This window comes from Apaloderma vittatum, unplaced genomic scaffold (assembly GCF_000703405.1).
Source record: "Apaloderma vittatum isolate BGI_N311 unplaced genomic scaffold, ASM70340v1 scaffold15762, whole genome shotgun sequence".
Classification (NCBI taxonomy): Eukaryota; Metazoa; Chordata; class Aves; order Trogoniformes; family Trogonidae; genus Apaloderma; species Apaloderma vittatum.
The window spans coordinates 5,758-24,501 of NW_009704344.1; the positions used below are offsets into that span (position 1 = coordinate 5,758).

The 18,744-nt window shown below is 36.3% G+C and overlaps 1 protein-coding gene across 1 annotated transcript; it reads right to left on the reverse strand.

Moving 5' to 3' along the window:
* Positions 1-1,308: 1,308 nt before the first annotated feature.
* KERA (keratocan) lies at positions 1,309-9,616 on the reverse strand. The gene is made up of 4 exons (XM_009865017.1): positions 9,548-9,616; positions 9,334-9,428; positions 7,143-8,035; positions 1,309-1,833 (listed from the first exon to the last, which is right to left on the reverse strand). The coding sequence occupies exons 3-4, from the start codon at positions 8,026-8,028 to the stop codon at positions 1,661-1,663; spliced, it is 1,059 nt and encodes a 352-aa protein (XP_009863319.1). The 5' UTR covers positions 8,029-8,035; positions 9,334-9,428; positions 9,548-9,616; the 3' UTR covers positions 1,309-1,660.
* Between the last annotated feature and the right edge of the window lie 9,128 nt (positions 9,617-18,744).

Sequence of the window (18,744 nt, forward strand, 5' to 3'; positions counted from 1 at the left end):
ACAGATGTACAGAAAACATTTTGCTAAAAGGCAGGAGTTTCTCAGAAGTCACATAAAAATAACTGCAGAAATAAATATTTTTGTGATAGGATTTCTGAATGGGTTATTTCTACACTGAGTTTCTATACTGGTTTATTTCTACTAGTGTACTGGAGTAGAATAAGGCCCGAATTTTCAGATAAAAAAGATTGAATGTTAGAAATTGCAGTTCTCAACCCTTTTAAAAATCTACTTTTAAGGAAATGCTTGATATTCAAAGAAAATACTATGCCACATATACAGTGTTTAAACACTTGTTACTGTGGCCAGTCTTAAAATATTAGAAATAGATGCAAACTATCAAAGAGCAAATAATTGCTTCTATCTACAAATACAAGAAGACTAAAATAATATGACTGATGGATAGTCTGTTGTGCTGAGTCTTCACTCTCCCAGTGAATGGTTGACTCTAATATTCAAGCTGTATATTGAAATCCCAATACTATTTTACCAAAACAAAAAAAAAAACAACTCAAACCAGAAAAAGATATCCAAACAAACAAAACCAAACAAACCTCAAAAAAAAAGATTTCATAAAAAAGATGCCCACTGATATCTCCCTTATTAGTAAATTGTGCATGTGCTACATTCTAAATAACTGAACTTCTTTAAAATCCCTCGTTATTAATCCCTTGTTATTAATCCCTTGTTATCTTGCTGACATGAGTCAGCAGATAGCTAAATACTGCTCTGAGTTGATTGTATTTGCTTAAATTGACAAAATCCCTATGGAAATATTTGGCTAGTTTGGTAGATTATTAGGAGGGGATGTATAACTTAATTTCTTCTTTTTTTTTTTTTCACCTTAATACTGTCTAGCTGTTCCAGTTTTTGTGAAGTACCTAGTCTGTGAAATATGTAATCATTACTGTTCTTGGGTTTACCTCTATAGAAATTAAAATAAATCAAATATTCAATTAGTATCTCAAAGCTACAGAAAGAAATAATGTCAAAACTAGAAATGGAACACTGAAGAATGAAACAGGAGAAAACTGGCTCATTGAAAGACCAGAATTTTACCCCATGTTCCCTTGTCCCCAGATTCGAGTTGAATCAGTATACTCCAATTCTGAAATCATACACTGAATAAACCTATACAAATATATATATTCAGTATGTTACTTTGGACTCTGAGCTTCATGTACTTCATACCTTAAAGATATCAGTCTTCAAAGGATGACGGCAATTTATGGAGTATTTGAATGTTAAATTGTTGCTCACCATTAGTCATGATCTTAAAAAAGATAGTGGCAGTTCTAATAACTAGTAGGCAATATAATTTGTCTGTAGCAATGATGTTGATAGATAGACATTGTAGCATTTGATAAGAAAGACGGAGTAGGCAAGAACTTGCTTTGGAATATTTGGGATCATACACAGATGAATTTCAATTTTTTTGCCTTAGGACTTCTTAGATAAAGTGTTAAGCACATGCTTCAAGTCCATCCAAAATCTCTTCTGAAAGAACAACAATCTTTTCAGACACAGAAAAGATGCAAGCCAAGAAAAAAAAGTCAAAAATAAAGCTGTTATTTCTTGATTTATGAGTTAGAACAAGTTTCATTCCAGCAAAACTTGTATCTTAGAACTCTCATAGCACAAGAGTGACACTGCATTATCTTTATATGACAACAGCTTGAAGTAGACGGAAACATATCATGATGTCCAATGGGATTGGAGGTTGAATTTCATTTCCATCCAGTCGAAGGTATCGGAGACGAGGAGTGTTGCCATACAAACCGTAGTCTTCTGCTACATCAATTGAGACTGGACATATCTGAGTACCATTGACACCTGAAAATGTAGATCAAAATGTCAGGTAATATCCACAGGAAAGGGTCACAAAGATAAAATAGATTTTGAAAAAAAACAAGAAAACCCCCAAACAGGCTTCTACTGATATTTGTATGGGAGATACTTATACTTACTCCTGTCAGTTGGAGAATCCCAAGTTAATGATTGTTTTCTGGTCAAGCAAAAAATTATTTTAACATAAGATAATCTAGATCAGTGTATCACATATTTAATGTCCTGCAATTATGAATAAAGGTCACTAGATGCATAATTTTACCTTTGACAGAAAGGAAACTAATTTAGACAACTACTGGGTAATTATTCATGGAGAAATTGCTCTCTGCCCTCTAAGACAGCAGAACAAAGTTAGTGGTGAGGGATTTTGAACATCCTACTGCGATGACACTACATTAATTTTAGATTATCATGCTTCCCAATGAAAATATTTCATTCAAAATGACAACAGTATAAAATCAGAGATTTTTGTATAGTGTCTTTAACTTTGAACATCTGTATTTTCCTCTTCTCTCAAATTCTTCAGCATAGCTTGTTTTAAATGTAAGAATATAGCTTGTGCAATGGGATTCTTTTCTTCTTAATCCAAAACCCAAAAAGTCCTTAGTTCTTTTTTATAAATCACACATAGCTTGTTTCATTTCAGATGAAATTTAAACTATAGCCTAAATCATTACACATTTTTATGAGTTTCTATTGATTGGGTTCTTTATGTTGTCTTCCCTAAGTTGCCTCTGCACTATCACTTGGCTAAAATGATTTTCATATTTTTTCTCCAGTTGTTGAATAGTGAGTCTACCACTGCCATATTTTAGCCTTAAAATGGCCTAGTTCTAGAATACACCGAGGTGGTGTTTCTTTATCAAAGATGTCAAATTTCTTCAACTAAATTATGGTATTTAGTAACTGGTCTGACTGGTGAGGATATTGTTGGCCTCAGACCACTTGCAAAAAGTGATTGAATAGAAAATCTGTGTCTAACAAACATTTTTTAACACTTTTTTTTTAGCAGTGCAGAGATAGGAAAAATATCCTACCAAAATTTTTATCCACTTATATTAAACGAACATAGTATATATACATACATCTTTTGATTACAGTCCCCCAGGTTGGTTAAATATTATGATGAAAAATAACATTATTTTTGTTTCCCAAAAGAGAAAAAAAATCAACAAATTTTGAAAAACATTCTGCACATGAACTTTGTTATGGAAACTAGATAAATACATCCAGCTGACCAAGGTCTGCAACTTTTATAATATCCATGATATCAAAACGTCTTTGCCCATGTTGTGAAATTTGATTACTGTTTGTAAAGCATTTGATATTCTTGGAATATCAAATTTATTTTTATGTGCAAAGCTATGCAGCAAGAAGCTTGACAGTGATATTTCATTATGAAAACAGTTATTAAAAGTTTTAGAAATGAATCAACACATGTAGTGTTGAATATCTGCATTTTCAGGCCAGTGCTACTGTTCTTAGGAGACAAGATGACTTAAAGTGTGTTCTAAATTTGTGTTCTCTGACCTGGAATCTATCCCATGCCACTAGTTTTCACTGGGTTAATTACTCCAACCTTATAGTGATGCAGCAGTTATCTAAGCACGGGCCACCTATGAAGAAGTTATTTCCTTATGATGTGTGGTATTAAGTGGTTTTGAGTTTTTTATTGTTCTCTTCCCATGAACAATAAATCCTACCCAAACTATCAGAGGACCGAAAGCTTCTCTCTCACATCTTGTCTTGTAATCCTGTTCATGATTATATAGCTGAATTTTGCTTAAGCAGAAGGAATGGTGTAATCTGTCTACTGATCCATGTAGAGGATAAGTGTCAGTCTAAGTAAACCATTTGGACTCTATTTATAAACTCTGAAGAGAGATGAACACTTCCAAAAGGTGATCCACAGGTTCTTAAGATGGGATAATTTTCCCTCTGCCATTGTGCATCTCTTTCCATTAAATGAGTAGGTGGTCTATATGACTAACCCAAACTATATATGAAAATCTATAATGGTTGGTTCAAGCAAAATCAATTCCACCTGTTGTCAACAGCATTGTTAAGTGATGTAATACTTAAAATGAGACTCAAGCTGCTATAGAGAAAACTGCAGAAGAGTTTCTCATTAATGGCTAATACAGTATGCCTGCTGAAGAATCACAGAAGATGCAGTTTCTTTTCCAGTAAAACTCAGAATTTAGAAAGCAAGTTGATCTAGAAGGTAGACGTGTTCTGACATACATGGGAGTGAGTGTATTTCAGTTCTAATACTGTAGCCTCTAGCAGTACTCAGTGCAATCCAACTTGAATAGTGGCACTCCCTTTCTCCTTTTCACATAACATTTAGCTGCATCAGCCATTGATCAGCCTGGAAATCTGTAACTTTCTGAGTTCTTTCAGCAAAGTAGCCAGTACCAGCTATAGTGCAAGGGTCTGGCTATAAATCAGGATCTGTAACTTCAACCATCTCTTTTCAGATATCCTATAACAGATTCTAATAGACTGGCATTGCTACTTGACCCAAGGAATTCTCCTTTTCTCTACACATGGAATAATATTATCTCGGAGGAGCTATCCAGGTTGTCTGGTGTTCCTCTAGGAGATCTTATTGTTTGCTCCTTTTCATCATGCCTTCGGCAGCACTGTAACACTACTTGTTTACACTTGCTCACTTGCTACGTCATCTTTTCAAGCCTTCTCTTCATTTTGCATCCCCTAACACTCCCTTTTCCATCATTTGACATCTTCTTAGAGCCTTGCATGTATATCTCATAAGTAAATATGTAAACACATTTTAAAATGCCATGTGTGGTGTGTATCTGTTGTAGCCAAAATTAGTTCTGGTTTTATGTTGATTTTACTTCCAACTTTCAAGTACTTTTTTTTTCCCTCTGCACATTGAGATCCATAAGAAAGTAACCACAGGCGAAATCCTGGTTCCACTGAGACCCATGATAAGGCTATCATTGACTTCACTGGGCTTCAGGATATTGGCTTTTATCTTCATAAATGGTCTATGGAAAAATAAGGCCTTTGGACTTAGATGAAGAACTAATGTCATAAAATAACATAAAGTAAAAAGTATGCAAATAGTATTTATGTAGGTATATTGATGTCTGAGCTCTTGCAATGCCAGTAATGTAACTAGGAACCACCATGAGAAAAAGCCCCAACTGACACGTGTACAGGAGTATCTGAGAATTAATATTATAAAAAGGGCTTGTACTGCACACATAAATGTAAACCTTCAGGATTTGTGAGAAAACAGATTCAGGGTTTTACAGTTAGTTTTCTTTCAAATCTTTTGCACTGGTCACATAAAGTAATCTGCAGAATTAATGTCATATCTTATTACTCCTGCCTGATGGAATTACACTCCTTGTTTGCAACCCTAAGTGCCCTTTGAGATATCATCTATTAGAATAGTGTCTCGTGAAGACTGTGCCATTTTCCTTTACCTCTTGAAAAATTATACTGTGTGGTAGAATGTGCCTTACATAATACCTGTATTGCATTTAAGGTGTCAGATTGCCTTTTAAAATATTTTTTTACTGTTTTATATTGTAATTACTAAGAATAATCTTTTTCAAATTAAGAGCAGTGCGATGTTGAACTTAGTAATGAATGTAACAAAGGCATTAAGGCTTGGGGAAAACTATTGTGATTTAGGCTAATGAGTACCCATGTGTCATTGAAAAATGAGACTTGAGTTTGCACATGCATATTACATAGGTTGATTTTCATGGTTTTAACCTTTTTTAAACTTACTTAAGGAAGGAATATAATTTGGCACCTCTTTAAATACTACCTTGACACAAAACACCTCTTAAACTGGACAAGTTACAAACCATTGTTTTCAGTGTAGTGTCCATTCAAAGTGACAAGGGATAAAGCCTGCACTTGAAGCCCTGCAGTGAAGCAATTAAAATAAATCCCTTTGTAACCAGAAGGCAATGAAATACGTTCAGTAACAACATATGTCACAAGCCCTAACTCTGCTTAACTGTTAGACTTCTCGAAGGCCACTTAAATTTGTGCAAGTTGTACCAAATGGATTTTTCTTTACAATGTTTCATACATGTATTTTGAAAAAAAAATGCAGCGAATTAACCTAAATTAGTAATAATTAGACATATCTTTGTTTTATACAGAAGTCAAACCATTTTTTAGTGTATTTGTGAGGTACAATGGCATAAAACAGCAGTAAGGAACCATTTATACAATTAAATCATCATGACAGGAACACTAAGAGATTGATCACATTCCATGCCATGATAAATAGAAAGTCATCACTTTGATTTTGACTTTTGGCATGAAACAAAGGATTTAAGGTCTGTAGGACTTACTGAGCAGATACTTTACCCAGTGCCCCTGACTACCACATCCCTGCTGTGCCCGGGTGAATCTGGAAACAGCACTAAAAGCACATCTGTGTTATTACAAGAAACTTCTGTTGCCTTGAGTACAAAGCGTTATCTTATTTGTACAACAGGAAAAACATTAAAACACATTTGAGGAGATAAACCTTAGTGGGACAAATCTTCTGTAAAGTCCATTAAAGGATCTTCCATGAAGACTAAACCCAAGTGTCAGCATTTTGTACACAGTAAACAAAAGATGGGGAGGATATTCAAACCTGAAATGTTCAATATCAATATTCTAATTAGTCGCATTTGAAAGAGATTATGTTGCAGAGATTGACTGCAGACAGCATTTTATTCTGCTTTAAATGTGTCTCATCTTAAGCTCCTACTACATAATTTGTGTGGGCAGAGAGATACCAAGAACTGAATGTACAGCAATTCTGTAAGTTTAATGAAGTCCCCAAGGTGCTCAGGGACTTTGAAAGTCTAACAGTCATACAGATGTGGATTGAATATCCTAACTTGTTGCACCCACTCTGTTATTTTTATTTCTTGTTTATTTACTCCTAACCTTTCTGTGGGAAACTTAATTTCTTACCAAAAAATGGTTACTAGCATGTATATAGCAAAATGTGAATGCACAGATTCTCCTTAATCCACTCTTATTTCTGATCTGCTGCAAAATATTTTTTTTTCTGTATGCATATAAACATTTTTCACACATGGTATTACTTCCACGCAGATATTTGACTGTCATATTTTAAACCTGACTTGAAAACTGGCCTGTGGGAGGTCCTCTTGCTCATCTCCCTATAATCTACAGTGCATTTTTACTGTCCTTATTTCAAAGAGCATTTTTTATAGTTAAGTAGACGTTTTAAAGAAATTATGTCCTGGTAGGATCTCACACTAACAATACACACTTACTTTTGATTCTGTTGTGATCAAGGTGAAGGTGCTCGAGATGAGCATTGATCGGTGGAATTTTAGTGAGCTGGTTGTGAGACAGCTGCAGATCTAGAATAGATGAAACATTAAACCCATTTGGGGGAATACCGTCATCAGATAATTTATTGTAGTTCAGTCTAAGGAAAGTCACTTTGGGTATTGCACTGAAATAGTTTTCTGGTATCACTTCGATTGAGTTGTTGTCCAAAAACAGCTGCAGTGTGTTAGATGGAATGCTTAATGGCATTTTCTTGAGTGAATTTTTTGCTATGTTGAGTTGCATGAGATTGTTGAGTCCTTGGAAGGTGTCACTTTGAAGAGCACTGTCCAACAAACTGTTCTGGTGCAAATCTAACATAGTAAGGTTTTCCAAGTTGCTGAAGACTCCTTCTGGGATTCTGGAGATTTTGTTTCTAGCCAGTCTTAGCTGTTCCAGGCTCACTGGTAATGGGGCAGGCACCTCTTCCAATTCATTATCTTCAAGAAATAAAAAAAGCAGCCTTTTCAGCTTGCTCAGCACACCATTCTCAATTCCACTGTTGGTGATCTTATTCTTGTTCAGATTTATCCATCTCAGATGAGTGGCATTCACAAAAGGCTTCTCTGAAATTGTTTCAATTAGATTGTTTTGAAGATAGAGGTACCAAATTCTTGCTGGAATTGCAGGTATTTCTTTAAGTCCTTTGTTATCACAATATAATGCATTGGGGAAACTAGGAGGACAAAAGCACTCTTGTGGACACTCAGAAGTGTAGTGAGACCAATGCTCAGGATCCAGCTCATCATAAACTTGCCTCACAGTTCGAGTCCAAACAGAATTGACCAAGAATAAGAGCAAAAGGCTTGTGTAGACTTTTAGAGTCATTGTTTGCCTTGGAAGGGGAGAAAAAATAATTAGCTGTCTTTAAACAGAATATTATAAGAGCATATGAGATTAACAAAGTGGTATTACATGGAAAATAATGTTTCCTTTATAAACAGATAGATTCTGTCCTCTGTGGTATTATCTATACCATGTTAAGGAAAAACCAAACAGTAGTATAAGAAGTATAAACAATTCAGCACTATATGTTGAAGGACATTTTCCTGATTCAGCTTAGGCTCCACATTGGCTACCGGTTTAACTGACGTTCATGCAAATGCCATTTCAAAGAACCTGAAAACAGAGATATTTTTTCTAACGTTAAAACAGTGCTTCTTAGGAATTTATTCAAGTTTTCCTATGCAGAGCTACAGGATACTTTATATAATCTTCAGTACTATCTTCAGTAAAATTATCAATACCATGATGATACAAATACTACTGTATTCAATGTTCCCCCTTTCAAAAATTATCATACCCTGTGTTCTGGTTTTCCTCTCTCTTAAATTATAATGGCATCTGGATCAGATTTTCCAGGGTCTTTTCTCATCACAGAAAAGTGAAAGATCAAAGAGTGTTTTAACAGCTGTTTGTTGGGCATGTTCTTAAAAAGCTTGGAGGGAATATGTTTGAGTAATTCATTCCCCTCCCTCATTCACTCCCTCCTATCCAAAGTTATAAACTTTCTTCTCTAAAGCAAACAGCCAAAACAAATGCCTGATCTAAATAACACAAAGAAGTAAATCCTAACCAAATTATATCATATACACTCATGCAACTTTTATCTATTTTCCTTTTTTGATTTGCATTGTTTAGCTTCTTCCAGCATTAAATGATAAACAAAATCTTCAATGATGATTTACTCCAAAAGCAAATATTTGTATAGTACAAAAACGGTGCTTCACAAACTCTGTTATCTTGCTTGCTTTTTCATGAAGATTAGCAAGTATTTTGCAATGCAGAGGCAAGAGACTGATAACTGAAATTTCTGGTCAAAATTAGGAGGTTAGTTTTGCCAAGAATAATATTTAAATAAAAAGTAAATTCTCTCATAGGGTTAATGCACCAGTAAGGTTAAGAGTGCAGTTAAGTTGCTGTGTATGATATGTAGTTATTTAATAGTCCTCAGCATTGTTATTAGCAATAACAAGTGCAGTTTCCTAAAAATCTTGCAGCTTCAGAAATTGCTGTCTGGAAGCATTCTGAAAAAAAGGACAAATAAAAGATTTCTAAAGAATAACATATCTAATTTACACAGTGAAATGGCACCTTAGTAGCTTTTAAAAAAAAAAAAAAAAAGTAATTTACCTTGTTAGTCAAGTTCCTGGAGCTATCTGAAGCCACTTAGAAATCACCGTAAATTCAGAGCCTTTGGCTGTTAACCACTGTGTTTGCTTCCTGTCCTCCTAAGAATTAATAGCATATAAAACTCAAAGTACATGCTAGTATTCTCAGATGTATTACCATACACACCTTATTAGCTATTGTTCTAATTTGACATTGCCTCAGTGTTTGGGCTTACCTCAGCTTTCTTGGATCTTCTTCTCTTTCTATTGGTCACTGTTGTTAGACTGTAATAGCTTGAATCAGGCTACAAGCCGTGTTCTATGAATACAGCCTAATATATACGCATCAGTGGCTACAGCTTTTAACCCCTAAAATAACTAAGGCCCCTCAGCACCTAGGCAGGAAAAGACAGGAAATCCTGACTTTAATATCAAGAAGCCACAGAACTGGTTTTTTGATTTTTGCATTTAGCACATGAAAGGAACTGGTCTAGATGAAATAGGTAACACAAAAAGTACCTTTATTCACGATTTTTATCAGAAGATACTTTACATGCAAAGCTTGTTTACATCATAATTCATTCTCATAATACTTGAACTGGCCACAAAGAATTAAAAACAGTGCCATCTGTTTCTACGGAAATATTTTATTTGACTTTTATCAATTGCAGATGCTGCCATGCTATTTAAAGTCATAATTCCTGATTAGGGCAAGATAGCAAAAGCATTTGCCAAGAATTTTTTAATAATGTATTTTCATTTTTTTTAGAGATTAAATCATATCTTTTCCTTTTTGTTTCAGGGAGATACTCACATATATTTCTGCAAACTTATACTCTCCAGTGCCTCCTGCAGTGAGGTCTGGTTTTAATTATCAAGGCACCAATTAATTATCTTGTTTTATCATTGAACTAAAGTAAAGTCTTTCCAGGCAGCTTACTATCCAAGGCATAGACACATATTTCTCACATTAAGTATTTTGGAGGATTTTTGTTTTCTTTTTTAGTCCAAACTTAAAGTAACAACTTAATATCAGGAAACTAGCCGTGTTCAAAGCCAGAACAATGGCAGAAATATTTTAAGGAAAAAGCTAATGAAAATACTGAAAACATTAAATATATCTGGCTACCTTTTATGAGTTTACATTTTTAAAATAATTAATATATGATTTAAAATATTTAAATACGTTGTTTATATAATTATTTTAATCCAGCTTCATCTAATTTATTTCAACAATAAAATTTATAACAACTTATTTCATAATGTTCAATACCTTGTTTCCTAAACTGAGAATGTCTCAAAAGAAGGTTAGGAGTAGACAAAAACATAAGTAATCAAAAAAGGGAAACACACCCGAGGTACATGGGCACCTTCCACTGATTTCAGCAAAGTTAATATTAAACACGCCATACTGTTTGTTTGGGGTTTTCCTGTAAATATATGTTTGTACTATCTTGGTTTTTGCTTAGGAAAAGTCAAACAAATCCTTACCGCTAGTTATTTGTACACAGCTTAAGTATGTGCTTAAAAATGAAACAAATAAGTGTTTCACTCTGCTAGAATTCCTGAGCCTTCAACATCTCTTAGAGATTATTAGGGTTTTCTTGTTCACCACCGGCTGCCGCAACAGAAGAGCCCCAAAGAGGAGATACAAGGACTCTCTGAAACAATACCTCAGTTTTGGCCATATTGACTACCATCAGTGGTCCACTCTGGCCTCCAGTCAGGACATGTGGAGACACATCATCCATAATACTGCTGATTCCTTTGAGAACGCACGTAGAATTAGTCTCGAGGAGAAAAGACAATGCAGAAAGAACCGTGCCTCGCCAGTACCACCTAAGGAGACTTTCTGTTGTGCCTTTTGCAGCCGGACTTGTCTATCCCGTATCGGCCTTTTTAGCCATCAGCGCGCTTGTAGCAAGTGTGAGTAGAGCCCTTCCCATATCTTTGTTCACGAAACCTAGCTGTGATGATGATGATTATCACTTAATACACTTAGGCCTTGAAGTCTTTCTTTTGACCTCCTGAAGCAGAGGTGATCCACACATTAATGACCAGGAGGCTTGTCAGCTGGAGTCCCAGGAAGAGAGGTGGGGAGGGACAGAGGCATCACTGAATGAAGGTTGAAACAGATGTGTCTTCAGTTGTGAGTGATTTAAGGTGGCTTCATGATGAAACGTGCACCTATGATTCTCAAAAAACCCAGGTAGTGCATCACAAAACCGTTGTTTTTGTTGCATTTGTTCTGAATCTTCACACAGTGGGTAGAGAGGATATGGAGGCACTGACGTCTGTTCACCATTAAAGAGCAAGTCCAGACCTTCACGAATGTTATACTGAAGGGTTTAGAACAGTGATTCCTGATGGCAGATAACTGCTGTGACACATTTAAATGCAAGTAGCCAGATGTTGCACATTTAAACACAAAAAAAACCCTCAACAACACCAAAAAAAGATTGATCTATCTTATGCTTCATGGGGGTCTGAATATACCCTTTAACCTGCTAATCATGTACAGATGTTAATTATATTATCACAGAAGTCACTGGCAGAGGCACTTGCTGGTTGCCTTGTGACAGGCATTGAGACTATTTGTATGAACTACTGTTCAGCAAGGGAGTCTGCCCTTTGTGGATCTGAAGGTGAGTTATTTGATCCCTATCAAACACATACGCTGCCATCCCATTTAAAGAATCAGGTTTTCAGTAGAAGAAGAAATCAGGCAAAACATTTGCTAAGATTTTCTCAACAACATAAATTTTCATTTCTTCTCATGGGAAAAAAGATCAGAGAAAATGACAACAAATGTCCTCAAAATGAGGTAGAAAGTGAAGACTGTAATATGTCTTCTCACCTGCACTCAAAAATTTTGGAAAGATCTCAGGAGGAACAAAAGATTGCTTGGGTGCCCAAGCAGACTTTGCAGAAAGGCCTACTTTCCATGAAACTTTCAAGATTACCCACATATTCTCCATCATGCATTTGTTTTGTTCAACCCTCCATCATCTGGTGTTACTATTTATTATTTAAAGGGTGAAATATATGGTGATAAAGTTTTACAGACTCATAAAAAACCATGGCCAAGATTTTAAAAAATTACTAATGGTTTGGGAAGGTTTTCGTTTTCAGTATCTAACCTGAGACACTGTCCAGGACCTTATTTTCAGTAAGAGGGAGAGAATTTAGTGTTAATGAAGTCGTTTTAAACTTGTGAAGTTGAGCATTCAAAAGCAAATATTAATGAATCACAACTTCTCCTGAGATTGTGAAAAATCTCCCAAAATATAACAGTATACAAGGTATCTGTATGACAATAAAAGGAAGTGGAAAAATTATTACAGCAAACATACCGTGAATTCTCACTCTGTGAATTTTGGAGACTTTTAAAATGTGCTTTTAGGAACATTGTAGTATGAGGAAGATGTCTCCAGCTGTGACAGGATTTTTGCTCCATATGTCTCTTGGCAATCCACATTCTTTATCAATGTAATAAGATAATTTGTATTTTAAAAAAATAATTAATCAAAAACTGAAGAGCACCAGTAATTGCAGAGGGTGGTAACATCTTGATCAGAGTGATGCACATGCTTGAGATTAAAACTCCCACAAGCTTCAGAAAGACAAGAAGGGCTAAAAAGATAGACTAAAAAGACCAATTGGGAGGAGATATGGGCAACTGGGAGTGCTGTAAGAGCTGTTGTTCTGTTTCAGCATCGAAGTTGCTGACGGTGAAAAAATGCATTACTTTCTTTCAGTAATGGCTGCCATATGTCTCAGATTTAATACTAAGCAAGGTCTGTTAAACATCAAGCATGTGTATAGTTCATCACCAGCAAACCCAGGAGTATACTGCAAGCAGAGCTTGCTCCGTTTAGCAAAGGATGCAATATGGAGTGCTTAATTTGGTTACTGCTTTATTAAAATGCTAGGTGTCTTGCTCCAAAGGACAATCAATTTTATCTGAAATATGCTTTTAAATTTCCTTCGTGATAATCAGAGAAATGGTGATGCTTCCAAATCTGAAGAAGAGAGTCAGTCCAGTTTATGTACTCATCATCATATACTGTACTGGTAGCTCCAGACAGACCCCTTAAAGCAGATGTTTAAATTTACTCAGTGCTCAGTCTGCCTCTTTCACTTCTGAAGACTGGCACATAGTGATGATCTCTCTCTCTCTTTTTTTTTGCCTGGCTTCTTCTAATAGAGAATAGGAAGTTCTGAATTTCCCTCTGAGTCAGAAAGACAAAACTTCTGCTTCCAAACAGTTCCCTGATCATGAGATAGTGATATATCCCAATTAATAATATCTATTTCTCCTTTTGAAAGGTCTGCAAGACCAAAGAGTCTAAAATTAAGCAGATGAGCTGAGCGAGTCCTTCAGGCTAGCCCAAGGGAAAGTGCAGACACATCAAAGGGGCCAGCACAGATGTTCCAGACCCTGCTCCTATGAAAGCATTTTACTCTACATCATTCCTCATGAAAAAAAATCACAATAAAAGCAGAACAGATTTAGGAGAAGGATCCTCTGCACCTCCTGTGGAAGTCTAGGATTGCCTGCCTAGACCTCTCAGTGGGAGAAACTGCATCTCTTATTTAAATAGGTATTTCTGTGTATATATGCAGGCAGCTAACATACGGGGCAGTTTTCGCTGCAGAATTTTCAGACTAGATTAGGAGACATTGTTTAAAGGAATCCTGGAAAATAGTTGGGCTGGCTTAATTTGTGAAATGTAACTGTCACCTGTCCCCTCGTTTATACAGGATTTAGGAAGGTGAGATCTTCTAGAAGTCCAGAAACAAAATTCTAGTAGTTGACTTTCTGCACACCTTCACTCCCTTTAAAAAACATGGTGAGAACTGAGTAGCTCAGCTTGAAGAGATCCTTGCAGAGCAACACATTTCAGGAGAGTATAACTATGGAAAAGTGTTCAGCTTTTATGGGAAATATAGTGCTCTCCTGAATATGCTTCATTAAGGATTTTTTTGGCTGGCTGTTCCCTTTTTCTCTCTGTTTTGAGCTCTTTACCACAGTGACACCATTCCATTACCGAATGCCAAGATCTGTACTTATCTTGGCTAGCTAGGTTTAGTTTACTTGCTGTGTAAACGTGTCTGTCAGTCTCCTACCTTAATATGGTTTTCTGCTTTCAATAATTTCAACACTGAAATAAATCTGTTGTACAAGGGACCTGACTTTTAAAATCCTAGATGTACAATGATATATGCTAAATGTATCAATTACACACATATAATACACTGAGCTCTTGAGCCTGCATGTGGCTATTTAGATAATTACTATTTTACAGGAAACTACTGCTAAATTAAAACGTGAACTAGTCATCCAATGCCCATTCTGTAAATCTGCAGTTTTGAAACCAATCATGAATTAAATACTCTTAAGATAGCAAAAAAGATAGTGAAAATCAGCTGTGATAGGTTAGTGTACTTATGTCCTCTTATTTTGTTGTTAAAGAAGTCCAAAAATACTTGAATTCATTTTCATTTTAGATTCCCACAATAGGGTGATGAATTCCAAGATTAGATTTACAGCAAGAACTGTCCTCTAAAATAAATGTCAAGGGTTTCATAAAAGAGTAATTCCACAACTTAATGAAAAAAATGTTTTAGTCCCCTTTTAATGAAGCTCTGCTACAGTGATTCTGCCAGATGAGAAATTCAAGGTTCAGGTGCTTTTTTTTAGTATTTAAAAAGGAACCCAAATGGCATAAGTCATAGGAAAGCCCAGCCCTTGTTTTATTTTCCATTAATTGTAATATTTTTTTGGTCTAATTTTTAATGCAGATACTCTTGGGAAATACTGGGATTAAACATTATAGTATGCTATTTTCTTGTTTAAAGTGTCATATTGATCATAATTTCTGAGAGTTGGTGTTTCCCAAAGTACTCACGTTTTACTCCAGAGTCCTGACATGAAACTAGAATTTCACTCACCATGAATACTCCATTTTCCTTTCAGATGGAACATGTCAAAACCAAGTCTTTATACTATAGATGAAAATCCTCAACACTCAACACTTTGGTGCTAACTGACACTATCATTTTCTTTGAAGACTGGCCTGGAACCCATCTCCAGAGAGAATTCATGAATCCCTCCTTACTCAAGCACCATGGAGCACTCCAGAGGCCCCAAATGGTCAGAATTGTGCCCCAGCATTGCTTATTCTTATCTTAGATAATTCCCTGCTCACCACTGTTGTTGCTGTGAATCCCACAGGTCAATGCCTAGTTCCTTTCTGCATTCTGTGTATAATATACACCTCATGTCATTAGGAACAAGGTATCTGTGATCCTTTTGAATCTAGGGTGGGAATGAAGATATTGCTGGGGATGGCTTTTCTTAGCTAAATTTAGGAAACTGAATAAAAAACATCTCATTTTAACACTTGATATCACAAATTCTTCTTGAAATCAATGTGACGTTCCACCTAATTTTGAGAAATTGTTACTCTTGATTTTTTTCAGCTGCAAAATGGTTGCAATGATGAAGTCTGAATTTGATGTTCAGGAAACATTTGTTTATCTGGTTTGGAAACTAGTCTACAGAGTAAAAAGGATGTCAGAGACACATGATGAGATGTAAGAAAGTTGATGAAAATAGGAACTTTGAGTAACAGCACTTAGCCTTGTCTTTCTTAAGGACAGCTTATAATTATTTTGGTTTATAAGATATGAAATTTCTAAAGACTTCCAGATTTCTGTCTAAAGTCTTACGTATGTTTCAACAAAAACGTTATCTATTTCTACAGATATTATTCAATATATTCCAAAGTGTCACTGTAATTTTTAGAATATGAGCCCTAGTCAGGTTGACCACATTACACTGCTGTCTTGCATGCTTTACCCTATGCTAGGAGAGAAGATATAAAGACAAAAATACTCTTTTACACAGTGTAGTTGCCCATATAGTTAAATATAACAGCAAAGAGAATGCTCTTTTCAGGTCCAAAGTCTGCATGTTAACTCAGTCACCTCCATGGCCATAGACACTTGTGCTCCCTGAGCAATACAAGAACTGATTGAGCCGCAGTAGGCAAGAAAAGAAGGACAGCTTCTCTTTAAGAATTTTTGAATAAAATGTTATGCTGTATCACAGAGGTACTTAATAAGGGGAATTATGAAGTTATTATTACTTAAATAATAACTATGCAGGTAGTCAAGACTTGTTATAAATGCTGTGTTTTCTGATCTGGAGATTAAGATTTCAAATTCTGAAAAGATAACTCCATCCCCAAAACATGTAGATAGGTTTTACCAACAAAAAATCATGGTTTATAACACCAAAGAGCAGCAATATGTAATTTTGCGTATATTTTTCTGCCCACTGAAGTCTTCATCTCCTACTTATATGCCTAAACCTTCATATGCATTGATGTAGGGATATAGACACCAGCCAAAAAACTCAAACACCTGAGGACAATTTAAAGTATCCAAACTGACATCTTCAGGGCAGAGTGGTCATGTGATTCAGTGAGCACAGCCTTGAGCGATTCGTTCTCATCCATGAACTCCTTCGAGTTGAGCACTTCAGGCAGTCACTTCTCAGAGACAACTGGTGGGATCTCTCTTGTGGATCCAAGATGTGAAGATACAGGCACAATTATTTTCTGCCTAGCCAACAACCACAACTTTATCTCAGAAGCTGCAGAGTATAGTGTGATTGTACATACTTCAGCTTCTTCTTTTAAGGCTGGGTTTTTTTTGCATAATTAAGAAACTATTTGCCCAGGCACTGGAACCTGATATTCTTACATTCAAGGTGAGTGTCCTGAAGTACAGGCTTACACTCCTTTCTTTCTCTGTGCTAGCTAGTGTTGAACTGTTGCCACTAAAGAGAAAAGATTTAAGAGATACATATCCATGAAAGCTATATAGCCTACTGATTAAGTTATTTTCTTACAGACTGGGAATCTTTTATCCAGTATCTAAATCTGCAAAGAAGTTCAGAAGCAGAATGTCCTCTGTGAGCACTCTGTCCACTGAGATGGTAGCTCATAGAGTGTTTCCCTTATTTTATGTAGATATCTAAGCATGTTTGCCAGCACTGTCCCACATGAGACGGTTATATGAGACAGATCTCTGACTTCATTGCCAGCACTCAGTAGCTCACAAGTGTCCAAATGAGAGCAAATTTTCATAAGCCAGCTGCAGACATCTGGGCATTAAAGGAAAGTTTCCACAGTTTTTACCTACGGATCTATATCCAAATATTAGCTGAGTTACAATTTTGTATCACGGGAGTCTGAATTATGGGTGGAAACCTGAAAGAGTAAATTTTCCACATGATTTTAATACAAAACTCTTCAGTTCTAGAGCTGATTATTAAATTGGTATTGCTCTCCATTGATTAATAGTATTCTTAGAATCATAGATTCACAGAAATTATAAATAAGTTTGGAGGTCATTTAGTTCAGGATCCTTCTAAAAAAAGGGATAACTTTATAGGAAATCAGCTCCTGAAGGCAGTACCCATCCAAGCTCTGAAAATCAAGGATGGAGAGTCCACAGCCCCTCGGGCAATCTGCCAGTGGTTTGCACACTCAATGTCAAAAATGTCTTTGTGTGTCCATTCTGAATTTCTCTTTTTAGAACATTTCCTTTGCCTTCTTATTCTTCCACTGTGCACGCCTGAACCATAGAATGGCCTAGGCTGGAAAGGACCTTAGAGATCATCTAGTCCAACCTCCCTGTCATGGGCAGGGACGCCTCTCACCTAGATCAGGCTACTCAAGGCTCCATCCAACTCGGCCTTGAACACCTCCAGTTTTTTTCTGTAGAGCTCTTTTAGGCAGTGGAAGACTGTTATAAATCATGGGACTGAAGCATATGGTATATTCAGAAATGCTAAGGAAAGTGACTTGACATAGCCTGAAAAGAAGGTAACTGAGGGAAGTTCTCTTTGCAGCCTTCAGTCTTAAAGGCTCTCTGCTGAACTTTATTTTGTTTTATAACCTCACAGTCTCTCCTGTTGTAGTGGTTTGACCCTGGCTGGTGGCCAGGTGCCCGGTTTGCCCCTGGCTGGTGGCCAGGTGCCCACCCAGCCACTCTGTCACCCTCTCCTTCTCTGCTAGACAGAGGAAGAAAACATATCGAAGGGCTCATGGTTTGAGATAAGGACAGGGAGATCACCTGCATCTACCATCCGGGGCAAAACAGACTTGATTTGGGGGAAATTAGATAAATTTATTAAAGAATAAATCAAAGAAGAGTAGTAAGAGATAAAAACAGATCTTAAAAAAAACCCCAAACAACACCTTCCCCTTATCCCTCCCTTCCTCCCTGGCAAAAGATCAATCCCACTTCATCCACCTCTTCCCCTCGAGAAGCGCAGGGGGACAGAGAATGGGGACTACAGTCAGTTCATCCGATGTTGTTTCCACTACTGCTTCTTCCTCTGGGGGAGGACTCCTCA